Source organism: Pan paniscus, chromosome 5, assembly GCF_029289425.2.
Source record: "Pan paniscus chromosome 5, NHGRI_mPanPan1-v2.0_pri, whole genome shotgun sequence".
Taxonomy (NCBI): domain Eukaryota; kingdom Metazoa; phylum Chordata; class Mammalia; order Primates; family Hominidae; genus Pan; species Pan paniscus.
This window is the reverse complement of record NC_073254.2, coordinates 167,565,104-167,590,405: the sequence shown is the minus strand read 5'-3', so window position 1 is coordinate 167,590,405 and position 25,302 is coordinate 167,565,104. Positions and strand designations below refer to the sequence as shown.

Here is a 25,302-nt window from a genome sequence, read left to right as displayed (position 1 = left end):
AGAGATGGGGTTTCACCATGTTGGCCAGGATGGTCTTGATCTCCTGACCTCATGATCTGCCCTCCTCGGCCTCCCAAAATGCTGGAATTACAGGCGTGAGCCACCGTGCCCGGCAATGAATGTACGCTTTTATTCTAGCATATCTTGAAAACAGTTTTCATTAATGAGTCACAAACTTCTTTTCTGTTCCCACCCTCCACATTCTACTGCCCAGCTGATATGTAGTAAGGACTTGTGTTCCTCCAATACAAAATCCTCTATCATTATCTTACATTTCATTTTGCTAAGTTTTCCCAGAAACCCTCTGATGGGGCTATTGGTAACCTCACTTTTCAGATAACAGAACAGACTGGAAAGGATTTAGTAACTTATGTAAGGTCACATGGTGACATAGTTTGGCTCTGTGTCCCCACCCAAATCTCTTCTCAAATTGTAATCCCTATAATTCCCATGTGTCAAGGGAGGGACCTCATGGGAGGTGGTTGGATCATGGAGGCAGTTTCCCTGATGCTGTTCTCATTATAGTGAGTTAGTTCTCACGAGATCTGATGGTTTTATAAGCATCTGGCATTTCCTCGGCTTGCACTTCTCTCTCCTGCCACCATGTGAGTCCTTGCTTCCCCTTCACCTTCCACCATGATTGTAATTTTCCTGAGGCCTCCCAGCCATGTGGAACTGTGAGTCAATTAAACCACTTTCCTTTATAAATTACCCAGTCTCAGGTAGTATCTTTATAGCAGTGTGAGAATGGACTAATATACACAGCCAGGTGTGAAGAACGGGGCTTTGTATCCAGGTTTTTGTGACTTCAAAGCTCTCATGTCCATTTCTGGCTCCCATGTAATCCGTATATATCAGAGGAAGAAAAGGAAAACAAGACACATAATGACTGCAGAGTTGCAAGCTCATTCTTAAGGCAAGCAATTGTAATTCTCAGCAGCTTTGTGGGATTCAAAGTCAGGTCTGAATGACCCTGGACTGTTCTTAACTACTTCACTCTTTTTTGCCTTTACTTTGGTACAGGGTAGATGTACCCTTTGGGGAAGAAATAATTATTTCCAGGGACAAAATTATGGGTCACAAATTTATATCAAATATATCCAAAAGGGGATGTGTCCAAAATGTAATCTAAGAGGGAAATTAGGGTTTGTGCAAAACACATCAAAATGTCTTGGTATTTTGTCTGGCAGTATACCATATACTAACATGTATGTGATTAAGTACATTAACTATAGTTTGATTAGCTATAATTGCAGAAATCAATTATTAGTTTTAATTGCATATATCCCTCTCATAATTCACAGTAGCAATATATGATCTAAAGAAAATCTTAATTCAAATAGTGCAACATTGGGAGTCTGAGGTGGGAGGATCTCTTGAGCCCGGAAGTTGGAGGTTGCAGTGAGCCACGATCATACCACTGCACTCTAGCCAGGGTGACAGGGTGAGACCCTGTCTCACTGTGTCATTTCAGTATTTTTCGTGTGCTTTCACAAATTACAATGTTTACTACATTTCTGCAACAGAAAACCTAATTGAGTTTATAAATTTTTATTTTTTGAATTTTATTTGCATTTATGGTTTTATACAAAAGTAAACAGGAAAGTCAGAAAATCGGAATAATAACAAAATCATACCATAAAGTGAACTTCCAAAAAGGAGAAACTTGGTTTCCCATGTATAGGGGAGAAAGCCACTATGCTTCCAACACAAAGCCACCGTGTTCCTTCAGGTTCCCTGAAAATAGGAAATGCCCTGTCTAACCATCTCACATAACCTCAACATTCAGTTTCTTCAGGCATATGAGAAAGTTCACTTAGTCCTTCATTCATTCTACAATACTACTGAGCACCTGCACCATGCCAGATAATACACTAGGAACGAGGGAAGCACCAAGTGGGGAACAAACCCAGTGGGACAAACCAGATGTACTGATGGCCTGGTGGAGGTCATCAAAAAAACAAACAAACAAACAAACAAAAACTTGAAGTTATTCACAGATCCCATCTGTGTCTCAAACCTTTCACAGGGTATGTTTAGCCATGCTGTCCACTGAGCACTTTTGCAGATGGGAGACTGAAGGTGTAAAAGGAAGTGACTTAGACAGCTCTGCTCACCAGGAAAACCAAGAGACTGGATTTAAGGACTTCTGATTTATAGGCAAGGATTTTTTTAAATTAAATGTATATTCTTCACTCAAAATGGCTATTTTTGTAAATGCTATTATGCAGATTAATTAACTTCCAAAATGAAGTTGAAGTTAAATTGATTGAGCTAAAGGGAGCTAAAACAATGTGCACTGAATATACAGTGTTCACAATTGGTGCTCATCATTCAGCCAAGAAACAAACGAGATTCCACGGACATCCTGTTATTGGTACATGAATGTACTTTAAAATAGACGAGTTAGTCAAAAAAGTGTCCATAATTACATGAATGTACTCTGTCCTCAGGGTAACTCTAGGAGGTGGGCGGCGGGGCGGGGTGCGGGTAGAGTAAGTTTTGCATTTAAAATTATTCAAGATTCCTCTTTTAAATTAAAAAAAAATCCTCAGTGGGACAGCAAATGGCCTGGAATGAAACTAGAAGATATTCATTATCTAGATTCAGATGAAAGATGTTTTCAAAGCTGACTTACGTGATGTGATTTCATTAACGATATAAACCATCCTATTCTTTAACAAACACTTATTTGTGAACTTTACTGCAGGCATACATTTCCCTATTTTTAAAAAGTACATTTTAGGGCTGTCCACCAGTATCATGAACTTTTCTAAATATGCTTATCAGATCAAGGAGGACCTGAAGCATAAGGTTTTAAGGCTGAAAGATCAGGTTTTCAAGCCACAATGCTGGCCCCTGCAGAGCCCTGGGGCAGCTTGGAGCTTTAGTTTATGAACAAAAGGGCTATGACTATGTCTTAAAAACCAGGGATCTAAGTTCAAACTAAGTCCATTCTAGAAAAATGAGTCTTTTTTGAAGGAGCCACAGAACCCTTTAGGTATACTTCCCAGGATTTGACATCAGACAAAAGCCAGGATTAGAGGATGTGGAAGAACGCCAATTGTCTGCCACCAACCTGGGGTGTTATCATGGGCATGCCACAAACTCACTCCTGGCACCTTAGTCTCTTAACTACACAATTTATGAATCAGACTAGGTTATCCTTAAGGTCCTTTTCATTTCTAAAATTCAAATTTGTACATATTTCTCCTAATATTTACCATATTTTTTTTTGCTTTAAATTTACTTTCTTCTCATTTTGCATCCAGTGGGAATAAAAACATGCACATGATTTGATTTAAATGATTTGATTAAAATTAAATGATTTGATTAAAAATCAAATCATTACACATGATGACATTTATATAAAACCCAAAACACTGTGATAAAACTTCTTCAAATTAATGTCTGGGGACTGGTGACTGTGTTAAGCATGCACAGTAGTTAGTCCATTTGCCAAAGGTCCTGAGGCCAGAAAGTAGTAAGGCTGGGATTCAAATCCAGCACTCTGCGTCTAATGAACACGGAAATATTGCTTATCTGTAGTTGAATCACAACACATTTCAGGTGATAGAGATTCAGGGCTGTAGGAACCATAGCAGAAACACATGTACAGAAACTCCACACACAGCCCCTCTTACCACCCGACAGCCCCCACCATCCCATCTCCCACCGTGGTGAGCCACCATGACTGGCACAGAATCACACAAGAGAAGGCTACAACATACTCACATATAACAACCGTACCAAAGGATCCCAGCTCGTAAGATGGATTTATTTCACTTTGGTGCACAGTGTGGCAAGACCCACTTTTTCCTTTCTTTCCAGTTAGAACTCTGATTTCCCATGCTGACCATAATGCATACCATAAATATTCACATATTGTCAATTTAAACAATGCACAAACTCCATCACATTCATCAAGATGTGGAAGATTACAAAAGAGGCCAAGGCGGAACCGCTGTGAAAGCCGTAACATTTATTGAAGAGCGGACATATGTTTGCAAATCACAGTGTGCATGGGCATGCATTACATGGTTCATAATGCTATTCCAGTTAGGCTTTTCATAGTGCCTTCTCATAACGTCCTTTAAAAAAAATAATAACTGAAAGGGAAAAGAAAGTGTCAATTGCAATTACATTTACAAAACCAAACTGCTGCTTTCAATTAGAGTGAATCTGTGCTTCGCTACTCAGATATACACATGTAGATTTTCCAAGGCCCATGCACACACTTCTGTAGGGGCAGAAATTTTCTATGAATAATGGCTTTAGCAACCCGAATAGTATCTCTAAACATTGACAAGCTTGGGGAACAGGGCAACAAGTGCAATGAACAACACAATTTCTAACGTTTGTCCCAGTCAACATACCACTTTGCCCTGGAGATATTTAACACAGCATTTCATTTTTGGAATGATAAGGGATAATTCATCTAATTAAGGGTATTATACAGAATATACCTATAAAAGACATTTCCCATCTTAAATAATATTTAGAAAGTAGATTTATTGTAGATTTATTTCCTTTTGGTCCAGTAGAAGAAATTTTGGCAAAATTGTTAAAAAAAAATACTACTTAGCTCTTAACATGGAATTTAGCCTCTTGTTTTCCTCTGAAAATGTATCTCTCAACTGCAGTAATAAAAAATAACACTTAAATTCCAGGAGTTTAAACAATTTTAAAAAATTATCTATTTCATAAGTAGAAAAGTTATGTTCTTCAATTTTTCTTTTTTCTTTCTTTTTTTTTTTTTTTTAGACAGAGTCTCACTCTGTTGCCCAGGCTGGAGCGCACTGGCGCGATCTCAGCTCACTGCAACCTCCACCTCCTGGGTTCAAGCCATTCTCCTGCCTTAGTAGCTGGGATTACAGGCGCACACCACCACACTCAGCTAAATTTTTTGTATTTTTAGTAGACACAGGGTTTCACCATGTTGGCCAGGCTGGTCTCAAACTCCTGACCTCAAATGATCTGCCCACCCCGGCCTCCCAAAGTGCTGGGATTACAGGCGTGAGCCACCGTGCCCGGCCATTTTTTTCTGAACTACCTACCATTTTTTTCTCCCTTTAAGCCTTTTATGGAAATATCTAAAATAGTAGTGATTAATGATCATGGACTAGAAAGTTATTTGATTTTATGTCCTCAGAGATTAATAATGTAAAGCTGAAGATGATTTTTTAATCAAAGAATCTGATAGTGTAAAATATCTGATGTAGGAATATGTAATTGATGACAACTGAGGGAGCTAATAAGAGTAACATTAGAAAACTCTAAAAGAGAAAGCCTAATAGATTTGCTCCGCTCTGCACAACTCATTTGATTTAATAAAGTAACTATGTGTTCATCTATATGGCTTTACTCTAAGCACAAGATGTCAGCTGATATAAAAAATTCCTAATACTTTGTACTTGGTCTGAGAATTGGCAATGTAGGGTCAGACTTTCACTTATTTCTCTTATTTTCCCTAGATGCAATGTTCCACCCTTTATGCCTTATTTGCCTTGAAATTCGGAACTTCCACCTGCCTAAACCTATTTTATACCTAATCAAATATTACATGTAAGAATCTATATAAAGCAAATGTTTTGTCCAAGCATTTTAATTCTGTTAACTTCTTTTTTTATTTTTCAACCCCCTGTGCAAGAGACCTGTTACAATACTCAGGCTCTTATAAGGGAAAAATTCAGACATGCTCATATCAATTTTCAAGCAGGTGCTTTCCAGTCCCTGGTATATCTGGTTTTTCTTTTCATAGAAAAGAGTTTGCCGATCCACCATCATCTGCTTTATATCTTGGTTGGATTCTTCCCAGAAGATGCTATCGGGGAACAGCCCATTTGCACTCCTAATTTGTAAATCAGTCATAAAATCAGAGGAAAATATACATATGTCACTCACTCATTTGTACCTCAAATTCATCAATCTGAAGCTGCCATAAAGAGAAGAAAGCTAATGAAATACCTCCATATAATCTGTCCATGTGCCTATTTCCCCAGACTTGAAAACTGCTGGCCTTTATGAATTTGCTGTTTTGTTCTGTTTTGTTTCGAGACGGGATCTTGCTCTGTTGCCCAGGATGGAGTGTTATTGTTTCCTTAAATCAAATTCTTTTCATTCAATCAATACACATTTACTGAACTCCTATGATGAGCAGGTACTGTAGCCTTTTTTTATCCTTCCTAAGAGAAATCAAAGGGGACTTATTCAGTGGGTTTCAGGCAATGATAAGGAAATGTCAATTTATGTCTGATTTCTAGTCAGCTTTAAGGTAATCTTTTCTGCATAAGAAGAAATAAGACAACTGAGAGTAAAGAAGGGAAGGGAGAGAGGCAGTCAGCACCTGCTACATGCCTAGCACTGAGCCAAGGACTGTATGTGGGTGTAAGCCATAGAACTCTTAAGCCTCTTAAGAACTATAGAGGTATTTATTTTTCCCATTTTACAGACAAGGGAAAAGAAGCTTTAATGAGTTTCAAAACTGTTCAGGATGATTCCCCAAGCTACACTATAGCTTACATCCCTAACAGATTCACCGCAGGAAAATACTACTAGAATAATTTTAGAATTTAAACTCAGATCTGAGTAACTCCAAAGTGAAAGCTCAATGCTTGTTGTTGTCATTGTTTATTGCATAACACCAAGATGCTATAAATATCTCTGAACTGAGAAACTGCTTGAATGCTCCAGGTTGAGAAACTACTATCCTTTGTTGCTATAAATTCAGTTTCCCCCACAATTACTGGTTCAGCTCCCACTTGGGTAAGGAAGAAGCCCTTAACATTATGCCTTCCCTATGCCAAGAAATCTTTTATGTGAATAAAATCTTTTTTTACCTCCCTAAATTTTAAGATGAACTAAAGAAAATTTTGCTATGACCCTCCAGACTCCTCAATATTATCAAGTGAAAGTCTGTAATTAATCTCTTTTAATACTCTAGGAAATGTAAATCAAGATAATCCTCTAGTTTTTATAACATATTTATTCTTAGTCAATTGCTACTTCTTTTATATTCAAAAATTAAGTATATTATTGGTGTTTAGATACAGAGGAAAAACGCTGAAAAAATTACTCCTTCTAAGACTAATTGTCCCCAGATAAAATTCATGGTAAAAATAATCCCTTTCTCTTATATTCTACCTCTTACCTCATCTTGATTTTAATGCAAAGGAATTCATGGGCATCCTTCAATACTTCTTTGCTTATTTGAAGTTTTCTTCCTCTAGCTTTAACTAAGATGTCTTTTTAAAATCCATTGGCTTTTTTTGCTGACTGTGACTCTTACTTTAAGTAGAGCATTGTTATTTTCAAATTCTAACAGCAGACACAGAGAGAAGGTTTAAACTGGGCAAAATAATTGAAGTTAGATATTACTCTAATAGAAAATAAAACTTGAAATGACCAAGGAACCCTTTTTCCATTGCAGTAGATTGCCTCATAAGGCCCACAGTGAAAATAACAGATTTTTCAAAAATTGAGTCCTTCCTAGCAAAGTTCAACAAGTACATGCAAATGTACATCTGTGAAATAAATCGGCCACAGATGCGACACCTGGAAATGAGGTCAAACAGGAAGCCATTTGTTATCACAATAAATTATATCTGTAATCTATACAGACTCCCCTACCACTCAAAAGAATCTACTTAGGAATTTTAAAGACCCTAGTTCATTTGAAAAAAAAAAAAAAGATGAAAGGTTAACTGGAATATAATCCTGATGAAACTAAAAGCTTTTGTATAGTTTAAGGACAACCTATACATGCTTTTAAAATTTAACTTCCTTACATTTGTATATGATAATGAGACTGATTTTAGTCAGTGCCTGAATTAACCTACAGAAATAGCTAAACTATTTAAACTTCAGATTTTTAAAGCAGTATTGTGTTAAAATTGCCCTTAGAAACCTAATATCCTTCTTAATTGCCTATCTATTCTTAGGAACCAAAATGGACCAGGAAAAAGTGAATGTAAGTTTCTTTTCCTTTGAGAGTTTCTTATTCTTCTTACCATGACAGTGCCGATGGGAACTTACATCTTGTACATTCTTCTAAGTAGTAGATTCCGTAATGCAGTACTACTTGGGAGCTGTAAAAAATTGACAGTCTCAGGAGCCTGTTGTATGTCAACATCTTTTGCCATGGCTTCTTTCAACTAAGTTTTTGGTCCCATCAACATGGTTGCATTTTCTAAGCAGAAAATAAAACTATCAGCATCCAGGCCAGGTGTGACGGCTCACGCCTGTAATCCCAGCGCTACTGGAGGCCAGGTGAGTGGATCATTTGAGGCCAGGAGCTCAAGACCAGCCTGGCCAACATGGTAAAACCCTATCTCTACTAAAAATACAAAAAAATTAGCTGGGTGTGGTGATACGTGCCTGTAATCCCAGCTACCAGGAGGCTGAGGCAGGAGAATTCCTTGAACCTGGGAGGCGAAGGTCACTGTGAGCCAAGATTGTGCCACTACACTCCAGCCTGGGTGACAGAGTGAGACTCTGTCTAAAAAAAAAAAAAAAACAACTACAAGCATCCAAACACAAGAACGATAAGACAATAAGAATTAGAAAAACTCTAGATTCATGTTCATTTCCTCCCCCCACCTCAATCTACTTTCTTTTTCAGCCGTAGTTCTACAGGGCTCCTCAGGCCACTGCCGCTGCCCACCTCCCGGCCCCCACAGGCCTGAAGTCAGAAGCCTGGAGAGCAAGGTGGGATAAAACACTGCAGCTCAGAACAGGCTGTGGGCTGCGGCCCTGGCAGTCTCCACAGAATGCAAGAAACTAGCTATGAAGTAAAATAGCTAGCTCTTGCTTGATACATGTCAGAGCAAGACACTTTTATTAGTCCTAATACTAAACCTCAGCCAGATTAAATTTAAAAAGAGAAGTTAGAAGAAATTGTCCACTCTTGGTGATGTTCCTTAATTCATCACCTTTAACATTGTACCAATATACAAAATAACTATATAAAAGCACCTTAAAATAAGAATTCCTTCACCAAGCTATTCTACATAGAATTATGTATCTTATCTTATGAAAACATGGTCCTATATGAAATGAAGTAGAATGTATGCTTGAATATAAAAATTAAAGCTACTGTTCTCAAGCTAAAAGCAAATTTGGAAATAATATAATTACTACTGTCAGAAATCTACCTTTTTGTTATATTGTACTTAAAATAAGTTATGACTCAAATGCCTTAGCCAACCTCATCTGTTTTCATTAAGAATGGAAGGGAGAATGCCAAGAAATGCATAAGACTGTATCTCATCATGATATCTTCTTAAAAAATGAACTCAATACTTCTTTACGCGTGATAGTTCACTGCCTTATTTCTAGCTATTATAAGCCAGTTACCCAGTTTACTAAGTTGATTATTCCAGAATTTGTCCAAGCAAAAAGTTAAGCTGATGAGTATTTCCAGGGTCATCATCCATTTCCCTTTTTGAAAGAAGGTTCTAAATATGCCCTTTTCCAGTCTTCAGGCACCTCATCAGTCCTCCACGAGGTCTCAAAAATGATATCTAGCGGTTCTGTGATGACTTCGGCCAATTCATTAAGTACTCTAGGATGCCAGCCATTGGGACCTGTGGATTTGAACATATCTGGGTTATTGAAGTTCTCCTTTACCCATTCTTCCCCTAGTCCATCATGGATTTCTGCTCCTATTTTTAAGTCATTCTTGTCCCTTTCTGCTTACCACATGGACTTTTGAAGAACAGCCCTAAGAGTTTTTGCTTGTTATCTATCAATTTTCTCTTTCAAGCTAATTAAAAAACAATGTATTTTATCCTTGTCAAGCCTATATTTTGTTTAAAAAGGCCTACTTTATTTTCCTTTTATGTTCCTTCTAAGAGGTGGAAACTTAAAAAAAAATGGTTAGATAAAAATATACCTTGTAATAGTTTGCATTCCTAAGTCACATTACTCAGCACTACACGTTAGCAACGTTAGTACTAGAGCAATAGTCAATACATTGTGAGACATTCCAAAGGCGACCTATCTCATGCTGGAAGAGCACTTATCTTTTCAACTTGTAGCTGCAAGTGCTAGTTTGAAATGCATCTTCCAAAGTAAAAATGATTCACAGTCATATTTAATCATTATCATCTATATGTATAAACAGTAACTTTTTCACATAGGCATGTAAAAACCATAGTTGTGCGTGAGCTGGAAAGAGGTTAATTAAGTATTTCTTACAAAGCAGCAACCTAGTCGAATTCATTTGCTGTGTGGTCTTTGCCATCAAAGTTCTTGGGTTTATATTACACTAATTATCTCCAAGCTCTGATAGGTGTTGACAGTTTTAACCCCTTCATTGTCACAATGATCCCTCTGAAATTGAAAGGCAGCAGTAGATTACAGTGCACTGCCCATCTGTCATGGCTCTACTGTGTGCCCACAATCCCTTGACAGATCTAGATGGACAAAGAAGAGGAAGAAAAGGAAAGTTGGAAGGAAGAAGGATGCCTGAGTCTTTCCTGGAAATTTTGTGCTGCTCAGATTCAACCGCTTTCTTATTGAATTGGAAAACTTTTGGAAAAGGTTAAATCAATTTTGTTCTCCTTTGTTTTGTTTTGTTTTTCTAGTCTCTATCTCTGCAACCTCTCCAAGCCTTGTAAGCGCCCAAAAAATAAAAATCATACTGCAGACATCATCAAGACTCTTTAAAAGAAGAATTCTGTACATTTCTCTAAGGTACAGCAATTTGTTTTAGCACCTGCCATTTTCACCCCTGCTCAAACAGCCACCTGCTGACGGCAATATGTTAGCTAATATGTCATTATTAATTAGTTTGGGTGACACCATCAGGCAATCACATCTAAATAGATGGTAGGTATTACTATCCAGGCTTACGAAGTTTCTTTCTCCAGAGAATCAACCTATTTTGCTGTAATACTAAGTAACGATATCCTACTACTATTTAATATATTCAAATAGTCGCCAAAATAAAGCCATATCCAACCCAACACCTCTATTAAACATCAGCTCTTGTTATAAACTGCGAAAAAGTAATCTTCAACCTATCTGAACAAACCAAGTTGTTGGGCTTTTGCGGGGAGGAAGGAGGAGTGAGGGAAAATTCCGTGGAGAAGGGAAGTTACCTGAATATAAACAAGGTAACACTTTGGGTTTTTGTTGTTGTTGTTGTTGTTGTTTTCTGAGACGGAGTCTCACTCTGTCACCCAGGCTGGAGTGCAGTGGTGCCATCTCGGCTCACTGCAAGCTCTGCCTCCCGGGTTGACGCCATTCTCCTGCTTCAGCCTCCCGAATAGCTGGGACTACAGGCGCCTGCCACCAAGCCCGGCTAATTTTTTGTATTTTTAGTAGAGACGGAGTTTCACCGTGTTGGCCAGGATGGTCTTGATCTCCTGACCTCGTGATCCGCCCGCCTCAGCCTCCCAAAGTGCTGGGATTACAGGCATGAGCCACCACACCCGGCCAACACTTTGGTTTTTAATGCTCTAATAAATGAATACATAAAAAGGTGTTAACACCAAAAATTGTATTTACTATAGAGTACAAGAAAACAAGCTATTTTTGTGTCAGAAAAAAATCCAGGAAAAGCCTTAGGTTACAGTGTTAGGGGTCACTCAGATGGCAACAAGACTACTTCCAAGAAAAGAAAAGGCCACAGAGGGAGTCCGCTGTATCTTGAAGACATTCTCATTATAATACAAGATTCCATGTCTGCCCCACGTTCAACAGACTTCTGCCTGAAGTCAGAGACAGGATCCTGCCTTCCTTCAAAGGTCACTTTGCTCTAGAAACATAGAAAAATAAAGAAAATGCCTTTGGACAGATTATCATCTAGCAAGTAAAGACACCCTGCCTATAAACCCATCTAACGGTGTGGACTATGAAGTCATTTCACAAATCTAGTGTCAAACTAACAGCCTCCAAAACCTCTCATGCCTCTGATTCCACAAAAACAAATCACATTCATTAAACAAGTCCAGCCTTGCAATCTGCTATTTTTCATTCTTTGAGGGAGTAGGTGGGGGGCAGATGAACAGGATTTCTGCAATGGGTCATGGAGAGTTTCAAGATGTGAGAGCAGTCACAGAAAACAGTAATTAGTGGAGCATATGTTGCTTCATGACCATAGGAAACGTCAGTGATTTCCCTGTGCCGAATGCTCCGTCGTTCTTTTCTGGCTGATCACATTGTGGCACTCCAGAGGCTGGTCTTGATAGATCTCACTCTTCAAGTGGAACAGAAATGAACGGTTTTAAAATTCTGACAAGCTTGAAGGAGGTAACTGCTGAAGAAAACTCTTATGGACAAATATGCATTTCACAGAGCTGTTCCCATACGTATCACACATTTCTCATATTTCATTTTCCCCCTTAATTATTAGGCACACCCCTATGAAGAAAATAAAAGCTCTTTCTTCACTCCACCAAGAAAAATAATCTATTCACATGTGTTCACAGTCTTCTTTCTTGGTTATCATACTAGGTTGACTTAAAAATCATGAAAGGCATTGATCCCTTCTTAAAATTCATGAAAGCCATCCAGGCACGGTGGGTCACGCCTGTAATCCCAGCACTTTGGGAGTTCGAGGCAGGCAGATCACAAGGTAGGTTAGGAGATCGAGACCATCCTGGCCAAAATGGTGAAACCCTGTCTCTACTAAAAATACAAAAATTAGCTGGGCGTGGTGGCACGTGCCTGTAGTCCCAGCTACTCAGGAGGCTGAGGCAGGAGAATGGCTTGAATCTGGGAGCTGGAGGTTGCAGTGAGCCGAGATCAGGCACTGCACTCCAGCCTGGTGACAGAGACTCCGTCTCAAAATAAATAAATAAATAAATAAATAAATTCATAAAAGCCAACCTCTGCAGGAATAAATACCAAGTTATATTTTGGTGTCTTAACACCCCTAACATTTTGCATTTTTAAAGACAAGGTTTTGTTATTGTTGTTTTTTAAAGTGATTGCCAGAAGTTTCTTTGTAGTGTGCCAAATTATTATCTCCCTATTTCTAGGAAAACATTGTTAAAAGGTTTACATCACAGTTAGTCTATTCTCCCCCTTTGACTTTGAGACCACTCTCAATCAGGAAGTTCTTACATTCAAGCCACCCAAACCTAATTCTTGGGTTGTGACTTTCTCAGTTTCATTTGTTCTAGGCTTTTATGGGGTTTGAGGGGCCTTTCACTTCAGAGGCTAGGCAGTTCTCCTATGCCAAATCTCCTATCAGTGTTAGAATTCTAATCTGAGAAGCAGGGAGAGGCAGTAAAAGTTATTCAATGAATAAAGAAACTATTATCCTATGGTTAAAAATTAAGATTTATGAGATTGCATTTTTTTCTCAGTTGATTACTCTGATTTTTAACTGACTTCAAGTCTGTTACTCTTTTTAGCTTGTGATTTTCCTCCTAATTAAAGGCAATCAGAGTGATATGCAGGCTAAACACCATTCAGAAGTCATTTCTTTATTGTGACATTATTCTAAAGGATGTAGCTCAATTGCAGCTGTAGAACCAGTTGACACACATTTTCCGTATTTGGTTGCTGAAGAAATATAACCGGTGACTGTATATTAATAGTATGTGAAATTTGCATACAATTTGGGAGACAACTGTGTAACAAAAAAATTGATGACAGTAGGAGTGTTGCTTTCCATCCTTCTGGGTAACACAGGGGCACAAAGCAGAGCCTTTGGGTGGTTGGCGACAAGACACAAGATTTTTTGACCTCATGACATAACTCAACTTCAGTTTTCCAACATTCAGCTACGTCACACTGGCTATTACTATAGGACCAAGAAAGGTGGGAATTTGCGTGGAGAGCCTCACCGTAACTGTAAATTTCTCCAAGGGCAAAACCCCCACATTTTACATTTGTTCATATCTCCTATAGGAGCATTATATGTAATGTCAGCCACTACTACTGCTGATCGATTGAATCATCCCTACTATAATTTTCACAAAAATTTTTCACTAAACTAAGTTCCTATTGGAAAAGTTTAGTCTAGAAAGTCAGATAGTCTTTATTGCCTACACAGTAAAGAAAACATGATAACATATGTTCACTGAGCCCATATGTGTCTTAACAATCATCTTTCCTCTAGGTATCTCCTCTTCGGCTTCTACAATGGGGAAGGCTCAGGCTGGCTCCAGAACCCCAACAGGCTGAAGGATGCAATGTTAGGTTATACAAATAGCTGGCATACACACGTGTCCTGATATGCTCTTTTTCTATTTAAAGAGTTTTCTAGGGTACATTTTCTAAGATTCTATAGAAGAGAAAAATGTTTGGCCTACTCTAGAATGATCCACATTATGATCTACATGTATTTTCTTTTTTTTACTTTAGAAGCAACTACCCAAATGTCATCCTAATTATAAACTCTTCTCACTGTCCTGTCTTCCTCCGAGGTGTGTCCTTAGTAAGTGAAATAATTTTCTCTACTTCCCAGAGAAAAATTCAGGGCTTCTCGCTGCCTCTTCAGGGCCACACAAGTTCTAAACTTCATTCGGGACTTTTCTGCAGCTTCTACACGGGTTCTAACCTTCATTCATGACTTCTCTGCGGCTTTCAGCAAATGAAAAGTATAGTGGAGAGGCTGGCTGGACATTTTCCTACTGCTTTTTCTTCAGAAAAAAACTATCAGAAACAAATTCAGAGTTAAAAAAAAAAGCCTCTTTGTTTACGCTATCCTGGGGCATTAACCGATTTTATAATTTTTCCAACTGCATAGCTATGCAAATTCCCTACTTTCTTAAAAGTACTTTGCTGTACTCATCACTGACGCTTCTGAGAATGCCAACTTCCTACACAAAAGAACAACCCACAGGGCTGTGGTCTGCAGGCTGCCGCCAGTGCACCCAGAGACAGCTGCTTCTGAGGCCAGTGCCACCTTACCGCCTGGAGTCAGGGCCGTGCCTTATCTCAATCAGGAAGAAATGACTGGGAATTTAACTGTTGGGAATTCTGTACTGTACTTTCAACCATTATTTAATAATTAACAGCTGATCACAACAAGAAGTGGGGGCTAGGTCACCACTCTTTCAAGAAGTTTAACAGAACGATTAAGGAGGTATTTGGTAGTTGGAAAGGACAGTGATTTTAAGAACGAAGAGGGAGCTTGGGCATATTTACAGACGGAGTGGAAGGATTCCATGGAGACAGACTAAATGCAAAAAACAAAGGGATAATTATGAACCATAATTATCACCTGGGTCGGAGTAGATGAGGTGGGAGTTAGCCTTAAAGGGGAGTGGGGTAATTTCTCATCAAAATCAGAAGGAATGAAGACAGATGGGTCAGTGGGCCCACACATTTGGAGGTGAGTGAGGGAGGGCGGGAGTGTGCCATGGACCACTTCTCAGTTCTGATGGGCCAAGGCTACCTGCAGAAGAGCCCATGAGAGGGGCAAGGGCAGAGTTTCTAGGAGGACGGGGGGGAGATTTGAAAACAGCCACCAAGAGAGCTGTGACAGGAAATCAATTTGACAGCTGCAGGAGGGCACGTTTAGATTGGATTGTCTGGAATCACAGTGATAGATGCCTTTAGATTTTTCCTCTGTCTTGTGATTCAGGTTCTCCGAATACCATCCAAAATGTGATCAAGACACAGGCCTTATAATTACGCAGCACAAGCCCAGAACAGAAATAGCCATAAATGCTGGAGTGTGCTGAACGCCAGTGTCTGGCCTCTACTGCAGTTTATTAAAATATGGTGGGTCTTTGGATACAACACTTCTGTTGCCTGGCTCTCATCAGGCTCCTGGGCTGCTCACTTGAAGTTCTCATTCTCTCCCTCCTTCTGTCTCTGTCTCTCATCAACCTATTCCACAGGAAAATCATCTATTATTGTATACTAATTGTCTTTGAAATCACCATTAACATTAATCTGCTAACTCATACTTCAATTATCACCAATATAACTGCCATGACGGTATGCTTATAGAACATACTATGATTATTATTACCTGCCTGCTCCAGCAACAGCAGCAAACGGCTGCTAATATTTACTGAGTGAACTCCCTCTGTGCCTACCTCCCAGGGACTGTGATGTGAATGTACACTTTTACATAATCACCTTTACTTCTTACCACAAGCCAATGTGATGGCGATCCTAGACCCAACTTTATAAATGAAGGATCTGAGGCTTTAAAGTGTAGACAACCTACCAGGGTCAAACTGCTAATCAGTGGCAGGGTGGGTCTGTGCAACAGCAAAGCCCACTTTATCAAAACTACTTCTATGCTCTGCAATCATTTTATATTGGGAAACTGTAATGGTTGAATAGTGTCCCCCCTCACAAAATTCACATCCACCAGAATGTGACCTTATTTGGAAATAGAGTCTCTGCAGATGTTCTTAATTAAGGATCTCAAGATGAAATTATCCTGGATTTAGGGTGGGCCCTGAATCTAATCCCTGGTGTTCTCACAAGGAAAGGAGAGGAGAGGACACAGGGACATACCAACAAAAGGCCAGGTGAAAGTGGAAGCAGAGAGTGGAGTGGTGCAGCCACAAGCCAAGGAATGCCAGAAGCCACTGGAAGCTGGAAAAGACAAGGAAAGAGTCTCCCCTAGAGGCTCTGGAGGCAGCATGGCCTTGCTGACACGTTGATTTCAGACTTCTGGCTGTGAACTGTGAGAAAACAAACTTCTGTTGTTTTAACACACAGTTGCTATTATTTTGTTACAAGCCCTAGAAAACATAGGCTCCTTTGCAGGAAAGATAGAATTTTAAATGTTATTAGAAATGTTTTTTAATCCCTTCATTGATACAAAGGTGATTTTAGACAAAAGGTATTTTATTTTTATTCAGAATATAAAATGTTATGCATGATGCTTATTTAGTTATATTTAATGTCATAATGAAAAAGTTTGACTTCTTCCTATTCAATAAATGATGCAAACTTTAAATTACGTATGAAAAATATGATTTGTTAAAATACATTAAAAACTATATGTTTATATGTTGACTCCATGTATATTAATATGCAGACTGAGATTTAACTATTGGTTACAGCATCAAAAATAGAAAACAGTCAACATACAGAACTACTGTTTTTCTTTTGCTCAAAATATCCACTGGTTTATTTATTGTTTACTTGAATATTTATGATTTATTTTAAATTGCAAGACAAGAGAGAAGGTTTTAGTGGCCACTTTCAAGCATTGCTCTATAAATAACATACTATCGTTGTAGATATAATTTATTTCTGATAAATTAAAATTGAAAATAATTGCCAGTATTTTTGTTTTTATATCAGTTATTGAAGAATGAGAGTTTAATATGTGATGTAAGCATATTTGAGCTCTACAAAGTTTTCATTTTAAAGATAAAATTATTTAAGTAATTGTCTCTGATGTATTTAAAACTATATAATGAAAAGTCACTATTCCCAACCTGGGAAACTTTTTGTAATTTCATGACAGCTCAGAAACCTCCACTTGAGAACACTGCAATGTTGTATCCCAGCCATTCTCTGGTTGTGGTTCTAAGAGCCATTTGAATTCTTAAAAATTACTGAAGATTCCAAATAGCTTTGTTTTATGGGTTATAACTATTGATATGTACTGTGTTTTAAATTGTAACTGTGAAATATTTAAAATACATATTTAATTCATTTAAAAATAACACTAGTAGCCGGGCGCGGTGGCTCACGCCTGTAATCCCAGCACTTTGGGAGGCTGAGGCAGGTGGATCACGAGGTCAGGAGATCGAGACCATCCTGGTTAACACGGTGAAACCCCGTCTCTACTAAAGATACAAAAAATTAGCCGGGTGTGGTGGCAGGTGCCTGTAGTCCCAGCTACTCGGGAGGCTGAGGCGGGAGAATGGCGTGAGCCCAAGAGGCGGAGCTTTCAGTGAGCCAAGATCACACCACTGCACTCCAGCCTGGGTGACAGAGCAAGACTCCATCTCAAAAAAAAAATAATAATAATAACACGAGTAAATGCATTACATATTAACACAAATATTTTTATGAAAAATAAACATATATTCTCCCCAAAATTAAGAAGAATGGCATTCTTTTACATTTGTGCATATCTCTGTATGTCTCTTTATATCTCTTTATATTCAATCTGTGGCAATATGTTTTTAACTGAAGTATATGAAGCACATCTGACCTCACACAGAAGTGTCATTGAAAAAGTAGGGAGTATCTGAACAGACTTTTCAGATAAATAATTGTAGATATTCATTTTAATACTATGGCAAAACTTGACAAGCGGCGGTTTCTTAAAAGTCACTTGCCATGTGAAATTTGAAACCATATCAATGAACTTTTCTGTTTATTACATTAAAATCATTGGTCAATCTTCTACTTTTGATTGACTTTTTCCCCTATACATGATTTTATGGTATCATGTATTGGTCATTCGGAAAATATTCAGTTTCTGAATTACGCAGATCTTCCAAATGTTGACACATATCATTATTCAATATATTTTTAAAATTCCATGTGTTAATATCACCACCCAAGGTAGCCTAATCAAAAAAAATATTTAGGCAGTATGAAACTATCAAACTCACTGGGGCAAGTATAAGTTTTCTGAAATTCTTGTTTTCACTTGAACATTCAAATTTCATCATTAGCAACAGATACTGTCAATTATGCTTCTTGAAATATTAGGTTCACTTTAGTTATTTTTAAGAAATCTGCCAAATACCCAAGTCTAAATAAGCATGGCTTGTTCTCAGTTGTTCTTTCAAGTGAAAATGGTGTTACATGGAAAATGCAGCCAGTTCAGCCAGCAACTCAAACAAGAGCACAAGTGGTTTGCAAGGAGACAAGATTTACATACACGTCCATTTGCAACAGAAGTGCTTTATGAGTAGTTCTGATTTTGTTACACAGAATATTCAAAATCATGTACACAAAGGTGGAGATTTAATAAACATTAATTTCTACTGCTTCATCAAGGCTATTTTAAGGAAAAAATTGCTTCTTTTGGCAGGTATATGTGGGTGTGCATATGGGTGAAGAATCCAGTAAGTACTAACACAGGTCGACGTTAACATTTTTATCCACTGTTGCTTTTGTGCTGCCAGTACAAATGCCCTCCCAGTGAAAAAGGCAAATAACATCACATTATAGTATTGTTATGCAATAATTATTACCTTGCAGACCCCCTGAAAGGGCCTTGGGGACGACACTTTGAGAACTACTGCTCTATACCACTTCTGGATACAAGAAGTTAAGGTAGGTATCACAAAATCAGCATCAAGCGTCCAACCAAGTCATCAGTCTGAAATAGAATTCTGCCCATTCAAATGATAGCTCCATCCTAGCAATCGCTCCACATTCACCCTTCTGGCTCTCATCTGGCTCAGTCCAAGGAACTGGGAAGTCTGGAACCTTCCTGCCATTAAGGTGAGGTGACTTTTCTCTCCTGTCTGGTGAGGGGGTTGCAAAGATGGCTGCTCTGCCTGGAAAAAACATGCTTCTCTGAAGGACTGTGCTTGCCAGCCTTGCCAATCACAAGAGCTTTTGAAGTGACCCAGCAATTGTGAGTGCAGCCAGCCTGCCATATCAGAATAGCCTGTGGCCTCCTGGCAACCAAGCTCAGTTCCCCAAACACTGAAGCCTGGCCTCCACTGGCCATGACCTCACTTGATGAATCGGAAGGGGCAAGGAAGCAAGACAACAGCGTCATCCTCTTTAGCAATTCTTTCCCAGGCACATTTCATTTACATGTTGATATGGTTTGGCTGTGTCCCCACCCAAAACTTATCTTAAATTCTAGTTCCCAAAATTCCCCGTGTATCATGGGAGGGACCCAGCGGAAGGTAATTGAATCACAGAGGTGGTTACCCCCGTACTGTTGTTCTCATGATAGTGAGTTCCTGCAGGATCTGAAGGTTTCATAAGGGGCTTTTCCCCCTTTTGCTCAGCACTTCTCCTTCCTGCCACCATGTGAAAAAGGACATGTTTGCTTTGCCTTCTGCCATAATTGTAAGTTTCCTGAGGCCTCCCCAGCCCTGCAGTTCTGTGAGTCAATTAAAGCTCTTTCCCTTTTGAATCACCCAGTCTTGAGCAGTTCTTTAAAGCAGTGTGAGAATGGACTAACACACATGTTTAGTGGCAGCCAGAATGAAGGAAGTCCAGGTTACCTGTGTTGTTTTCCGTCCCATTACCTCGTCTCCAATTTTGGCAGGGCTGAAAAAGAACACTTTCAGACTTTTCAGAAAAAAAAAAACATGCTGTGATGTGGCTTTCAAGTTAGACCATGGCTAACTGCTTTAAAAGAACAGTGCTTACAAAGTCATTTGAATAACCCTCAAGACACTGACCTTGTCCAAATGAACTCGGAAGAAACATAAATGTGTTACCTAAAGCAGGAAAACACGTAAATAGGACTGAGTTGTATTATGCATTGGAGACCTTACCCATTCATGCTGGGTGTTATGCAGTGACAATTCCTAGGGGAAGGTTTAGGAACAAAGCCCAGACCAAATGACCTCTCAGCCATTGTCCAAGGTAACCTTATGGCATAGTGTCCAGAGTGGGTCCAGAGTGGTTGCAGGTATGTGAGTTTGTATATGAGAAAGAGAAAGATACAGAAAGAGAGAAAACAATTTGGTAGTTGGGGTTAGGGAGTGGAGAACACATGAGGCATACTACCTCAAACCAAACCAGCCAGCCTCTAGGTATTCCCCAGCGGTCATCCTATCCCTTCCTGCCAGGACAGACATGAAGTCCTCTGATGGAAGCAGGACAGGGCAAGGGATCTGCTCAGACTCTGGATTCAAAGTCCAGCTCTGCCATTTCCTGGATGGATGGCCTTGGGCATATTACCCAACCTAACCATTCTCCGCTTCAGTTCCCCCTCTACAAAATAGGAACCACAGCAGTCCCTACATCCCAGAGAGTTATCATGAGGATTAAATGGGCTAATATCTACAAGACTGTTTAGAACAGTATCTGGCACAGTGGAAGCCTATATAACTGGTTGATTTTTCCAGTACCTGTTCTATACAAAGACATGGAATTATATATCTTAGTTCAATCACTGAGTGATGTAAACCCACCCCTAAGGGGGCATAGATACTCAGACACATCTTTAGAACAAAAACATAATGGATGTTCAGCACCATTATTAAGTTAGTCATCCACAAATGTTATTAGAATAAATCATGAATAATGTGTATGCTTTAAGCACTGTTTAGTCATTAACTTTAAAATTTTTCATTTAGCTTTGTGAAGCATGCCCTACAGAACATAACTACCATAGTAGTTCTCAGCTTGTTAAAGCATAAAGACCTCTTTAATTGTTTTTAAAAACACAGACTGCGCCTCCGCACCCCCGCCCCACACAGGCATATGTATGCATGTGCACAAACACACACACAGAGTCACCTTACTGTTAGGCTTTTCTTATTTTCCTGCTACCCTTTGATTGAGAAAAAGTACTGCTTTAAAAGTGACCAAAAATGTAAGAACACCTTCAAGTGTGTTTATATAAAACACTATTTATGCAGATGTTCACTGACAATGGTTGATGCCCAAATAGGTTCCAAGAGTCTTGTATTAATTCCTCAAGGGTCTATGTTCTTTGGATTGGGAGCCACTTTCCCAGGGGAATGGTATCTTCTGAAGTGGAAATTGGATTCTTAAAGAAAATTCAATTACATTAAAATAAAAATTCATTAACTGAGAAAAAGTTGAACCCCAGAATCCCAACTTCAAATATAACATGCTTGCATTGGTTAATGTACAACAGGCAAGAGGTCTTTACAGTATTATTTCAAGAAGCAAAAGGCCAACATTTTATATGTCTTCTCTCAGAATAGCTGTATTTCCTCTCCACATAATCTCCCACAGTTAGCCTTAAAACATTTCATTGTTTACTCCTTCAGGAATCTGACTCACTGCAGCAAAGACATTAAACAGCAAAGAACACAGATAATCCCTTGTAGTTTCTGCAGGAACCTCAATTCCAGAGATAAAATAGAAAGGACCCAAATTTCCTGGAACTAATACAGACCCATGGAAACATCCCAGAGCAAGAACATAGAAGCTTAACGGGTGGGATATTTTTCAGAAAATTTAAACTCGGATAACAAGGATTTTAGAACCTCTCTTCTGCTGATAGGAGCTTCCTCTGTGTGACATAGAATACAAACCCAAACACTGACTTTGGTTTTTCAGGTTTAAAAATATTACATATATATAAATTAAAATGTTAAAATACATATATACATATATATATATATAAAACATATATATAAGAATCACATTTAAGAATAAGGTATCCAATTCTTTTCTTCTGTGCTTCTCACTTCGTTTGAGATTGAATAAAAAATAACCTTTCACATTACTGCATTTTACTATCACTTTAAGGGAGTTGTTTTTATTTTAGGACATAATGTGCAAAATCATGCTATTTAACATTACATTATATTCACACATCATGGAAGTTAAATAAAGACACCTTGCTGATTTCTTAATATAGATTCAGCTAAGATTAGTTATGCATCTGCCACCTTAACATTCAGATTGGGGGTAGAAAAAAAAGGCTTAGTTAAAAATCACACTCGCATGGTAAGTGCTTAGAATTTCATGGTTCATTTAAAAGCATCACAATCAAGAACTTAATTACGTTAAAAGAAAATGGTATTTCCTTAACAGCCAAAATTACATTCCCCCTTAATTTCTCTCCTTCACCCCACAAAGTAGATCATTTTCCTTAACCTCTTGTTTTTTGACCTATGAAATAAGGGAGTTAGCTAGATTATTTTAAGACCTGGTTCTATCATGCTGTAATTTTATGATTTTTAGGGAATAGACTGATGAGGAGGCAAAAAGGGAACAGAGCCTAGACACTATGAGAATTTGGCCAATTCAATTCCTAAACAAAACAGTATTTCTCTTGGCACCTAACAACTGAACTGTGCCCCAGGGCACTGTCAGTGGTCTGAGAACTTCGAGTGGAAGGGCAGCAAGGTATTACAGAATGACAGCTATCCCAACCCCTCTACTGTGCTTCCACATTTGAAATTTGTGTCTAACAACATGCTATTCAATCACTGAATGTCAAAAAACATGGATGCCTCACAACGAAAATCTGTGTGTTATGGCACCAGGATGGACTGAGAACTAATAATGGGAGGGTTTATATATATATATAAATATAAGAGGTATAAGTGCAGTTTTGTTACACGGATATATTGAGTAGCAGTCAAGTCTGGGCATTTTTAGTCTAACGGTGACCCCAATAATGTACATTGTTCCCATTAAGTAATTTCTCATCCCTCACCTCTGCCCACCTCACACCCTTCTGAGTCTCCAATGTCTGTTATTCCACATTCTATGTCTATTTGTACACATTCTTTAGCCCTCACCTCAAAAGTGAGAACATGCTGGTTTTGACTTTCTGTTTCTGAATAGTTTAACTTAACATAATGGCCTCCAGTTCCATCTATATTGCTGCAAAAGACATAATTTCATTCTTTTATATGGCTGAATGGTATTCCATTGTGTATATATACCACATTTTTTTAATCTAGTCATCTGTTGATGGATACTTAGGTTGATTCCACATCTTTGCTATTGTGAATAGTGCTGTGATAAACATATGAGTTCAGGTATCTTTTAATATAATAATTTCTTTTCCTTTGGGTAAATATCCAGTAGCAGGATTGCTGGATCAAATGGTAGTTCTATTTTTAATTATTTAAGAAATCTCTGTACTGTTTTCCATAGAGATTGTACTAATTTACATTCCCACCAACAGAGTATAAATGTTCCCTTTCCCTTCAACATGCTATTTTTTGACCTTTTTGTTTTAAGAGAGACAGAGTCTCATTCTGTTGCCCCGGCTCTAGTGCAGTGATCATAGCTCACTGTAACCTCAAACTCCTGGGCTCAAGCAATCCTTTTTCTTCAGCCTCCCAAGTAGCTCAAACTACAAGTGGGCCACCATGCCCATCTAATGTTTTTATTTTTTTAGAGACAAAGGTCTTGCTATGTTGCCCAGGCTAGTCTCAAAATCCTGGGCTCAAGTGATCCTCCTGCCTTAGCCTCCCCCAGTGTGGGGATTACAGGCATGAGCCATCTCGTATGGCCTATTTTTGACTTTTTAATAATAGCCGGTTGATAGAGGATTAATGGGGGAAGGGAGAACTTATTTTTAAATCAGCAAATCTAACAATAACTTCCAGTTTAAGTAGCAAACTGTTTGTGTTCTGCAAGTTACTATAAATGTACAGTATAATCCTCCATGCTATAGAAGTACATAATTTGCTCTGGTGGTGGATAATGTTCAAGTTGGTTCAATTCAAAGAGAATCTAACTGGTGATGAGTCATGTTCTCCCAGTAAACAAAACATGAGGCAAAGGCTCATATGTAGATAGTTTATTTGGGAATGTGATCCCAGAGAGTAAAAGGAAGGAGTGAGTGAAACAAAGAAGGAAAGCCCAAAACCGACGCGATGTGTGAAGGGGTTGGCTGCTTGGTGATGTGTTGCTCTATTATGGAAAACCTTTCCAGGAGCCTTAGGAAATACATCTCAGAGCTGTGCATGAAAAAAGAACAAGGAGAGAAACATTTATCCATCACCTTCCATTACTCATTTGTCAAGGTTTGTCTCATGGATGTTAATATCCTTGCACTTCCTGTTCATACATGTATGAGTGCCAGTCAGTTCCCACAGGAGTACATGACAAAGTTAGAGGAACCTCTGGACTGAAAGCAAGAAGCACAGGCCTAAACCAATGAGCTGCTAGGGTGCACCTATGTGATGCTGGTTGAAACTCTTGCAGAGCTGTTTGCTCAGCAGTGGCTGCAATAGGAATTCAGGCCAAGATGATTTGAACTGGTGCATGCAAGTATCAGGCGTTTATCAGTCAGGATGGGCCAGTTCTGCTTCAGTAACAAATGACCTCACAGTTTCAATGGCTTTCAACAATGAAGGTTTATTTTTCACTCATGCTACAAATCCAGTGTGGGTCAGCTATGGTTCTGTGCCATTTTCTTCACTCCAGGATCACTGCCAGTCATTGTGACTAAGGGAAAAGATTTAATTTGTGAACCATGCACAGTTTTGTAAAGCTTCTGCTTGGAAGAGAGCCACATCACTTCTACTCACCTTTCATTAACCAAAGCATGTCAGAGTTCAAAGGGTTAAGACACATAATACTCCCGCAGGGAGGGGCAATGCAAGAAAGGTGATTTCAAGAGGAGAAATACAATCTGTCATACTCTGCCTTCATTTTCATGGGGAGAAAGCCAAGGGTAAGAGAAACAATTCACTTCAGGGAACCCTGTGCAAATTCCTTCACAGCACCATCTTTTCTTTCAGCACATGACCACCCAATATTTTTAGAAATATT

The 25,302-nt window shown here is 38.7% G+C and overlaps 1 protein-coding gene across 1 annotated transcript in view; it reads right to left on the bottom strand.

The window, feature by feature from the left end:
* Positions 1 to 3,962: 3,962 nt before the first annotated feature.
* The window catches only part of SAMD5 (sterile alpha motif domain containing 5), a 61,380-nt gene continuing 40,040 nt past the window's right edge, over positions 3,963 to 25,302 (bottom strand). Inside the window, exon 2 of the mRNA XM_034963056.3 lies at positions 3,963 to 9,584. Coding sequence (XP_034818947.1) covers positions 9,522 to 9,584 — 63 coding nt within the window. The 3' untranslated portion in view covers positions 3,963 to 9,521. The remainder of the gene's footprint in view (positions 9,585 to 25,302) is intronic.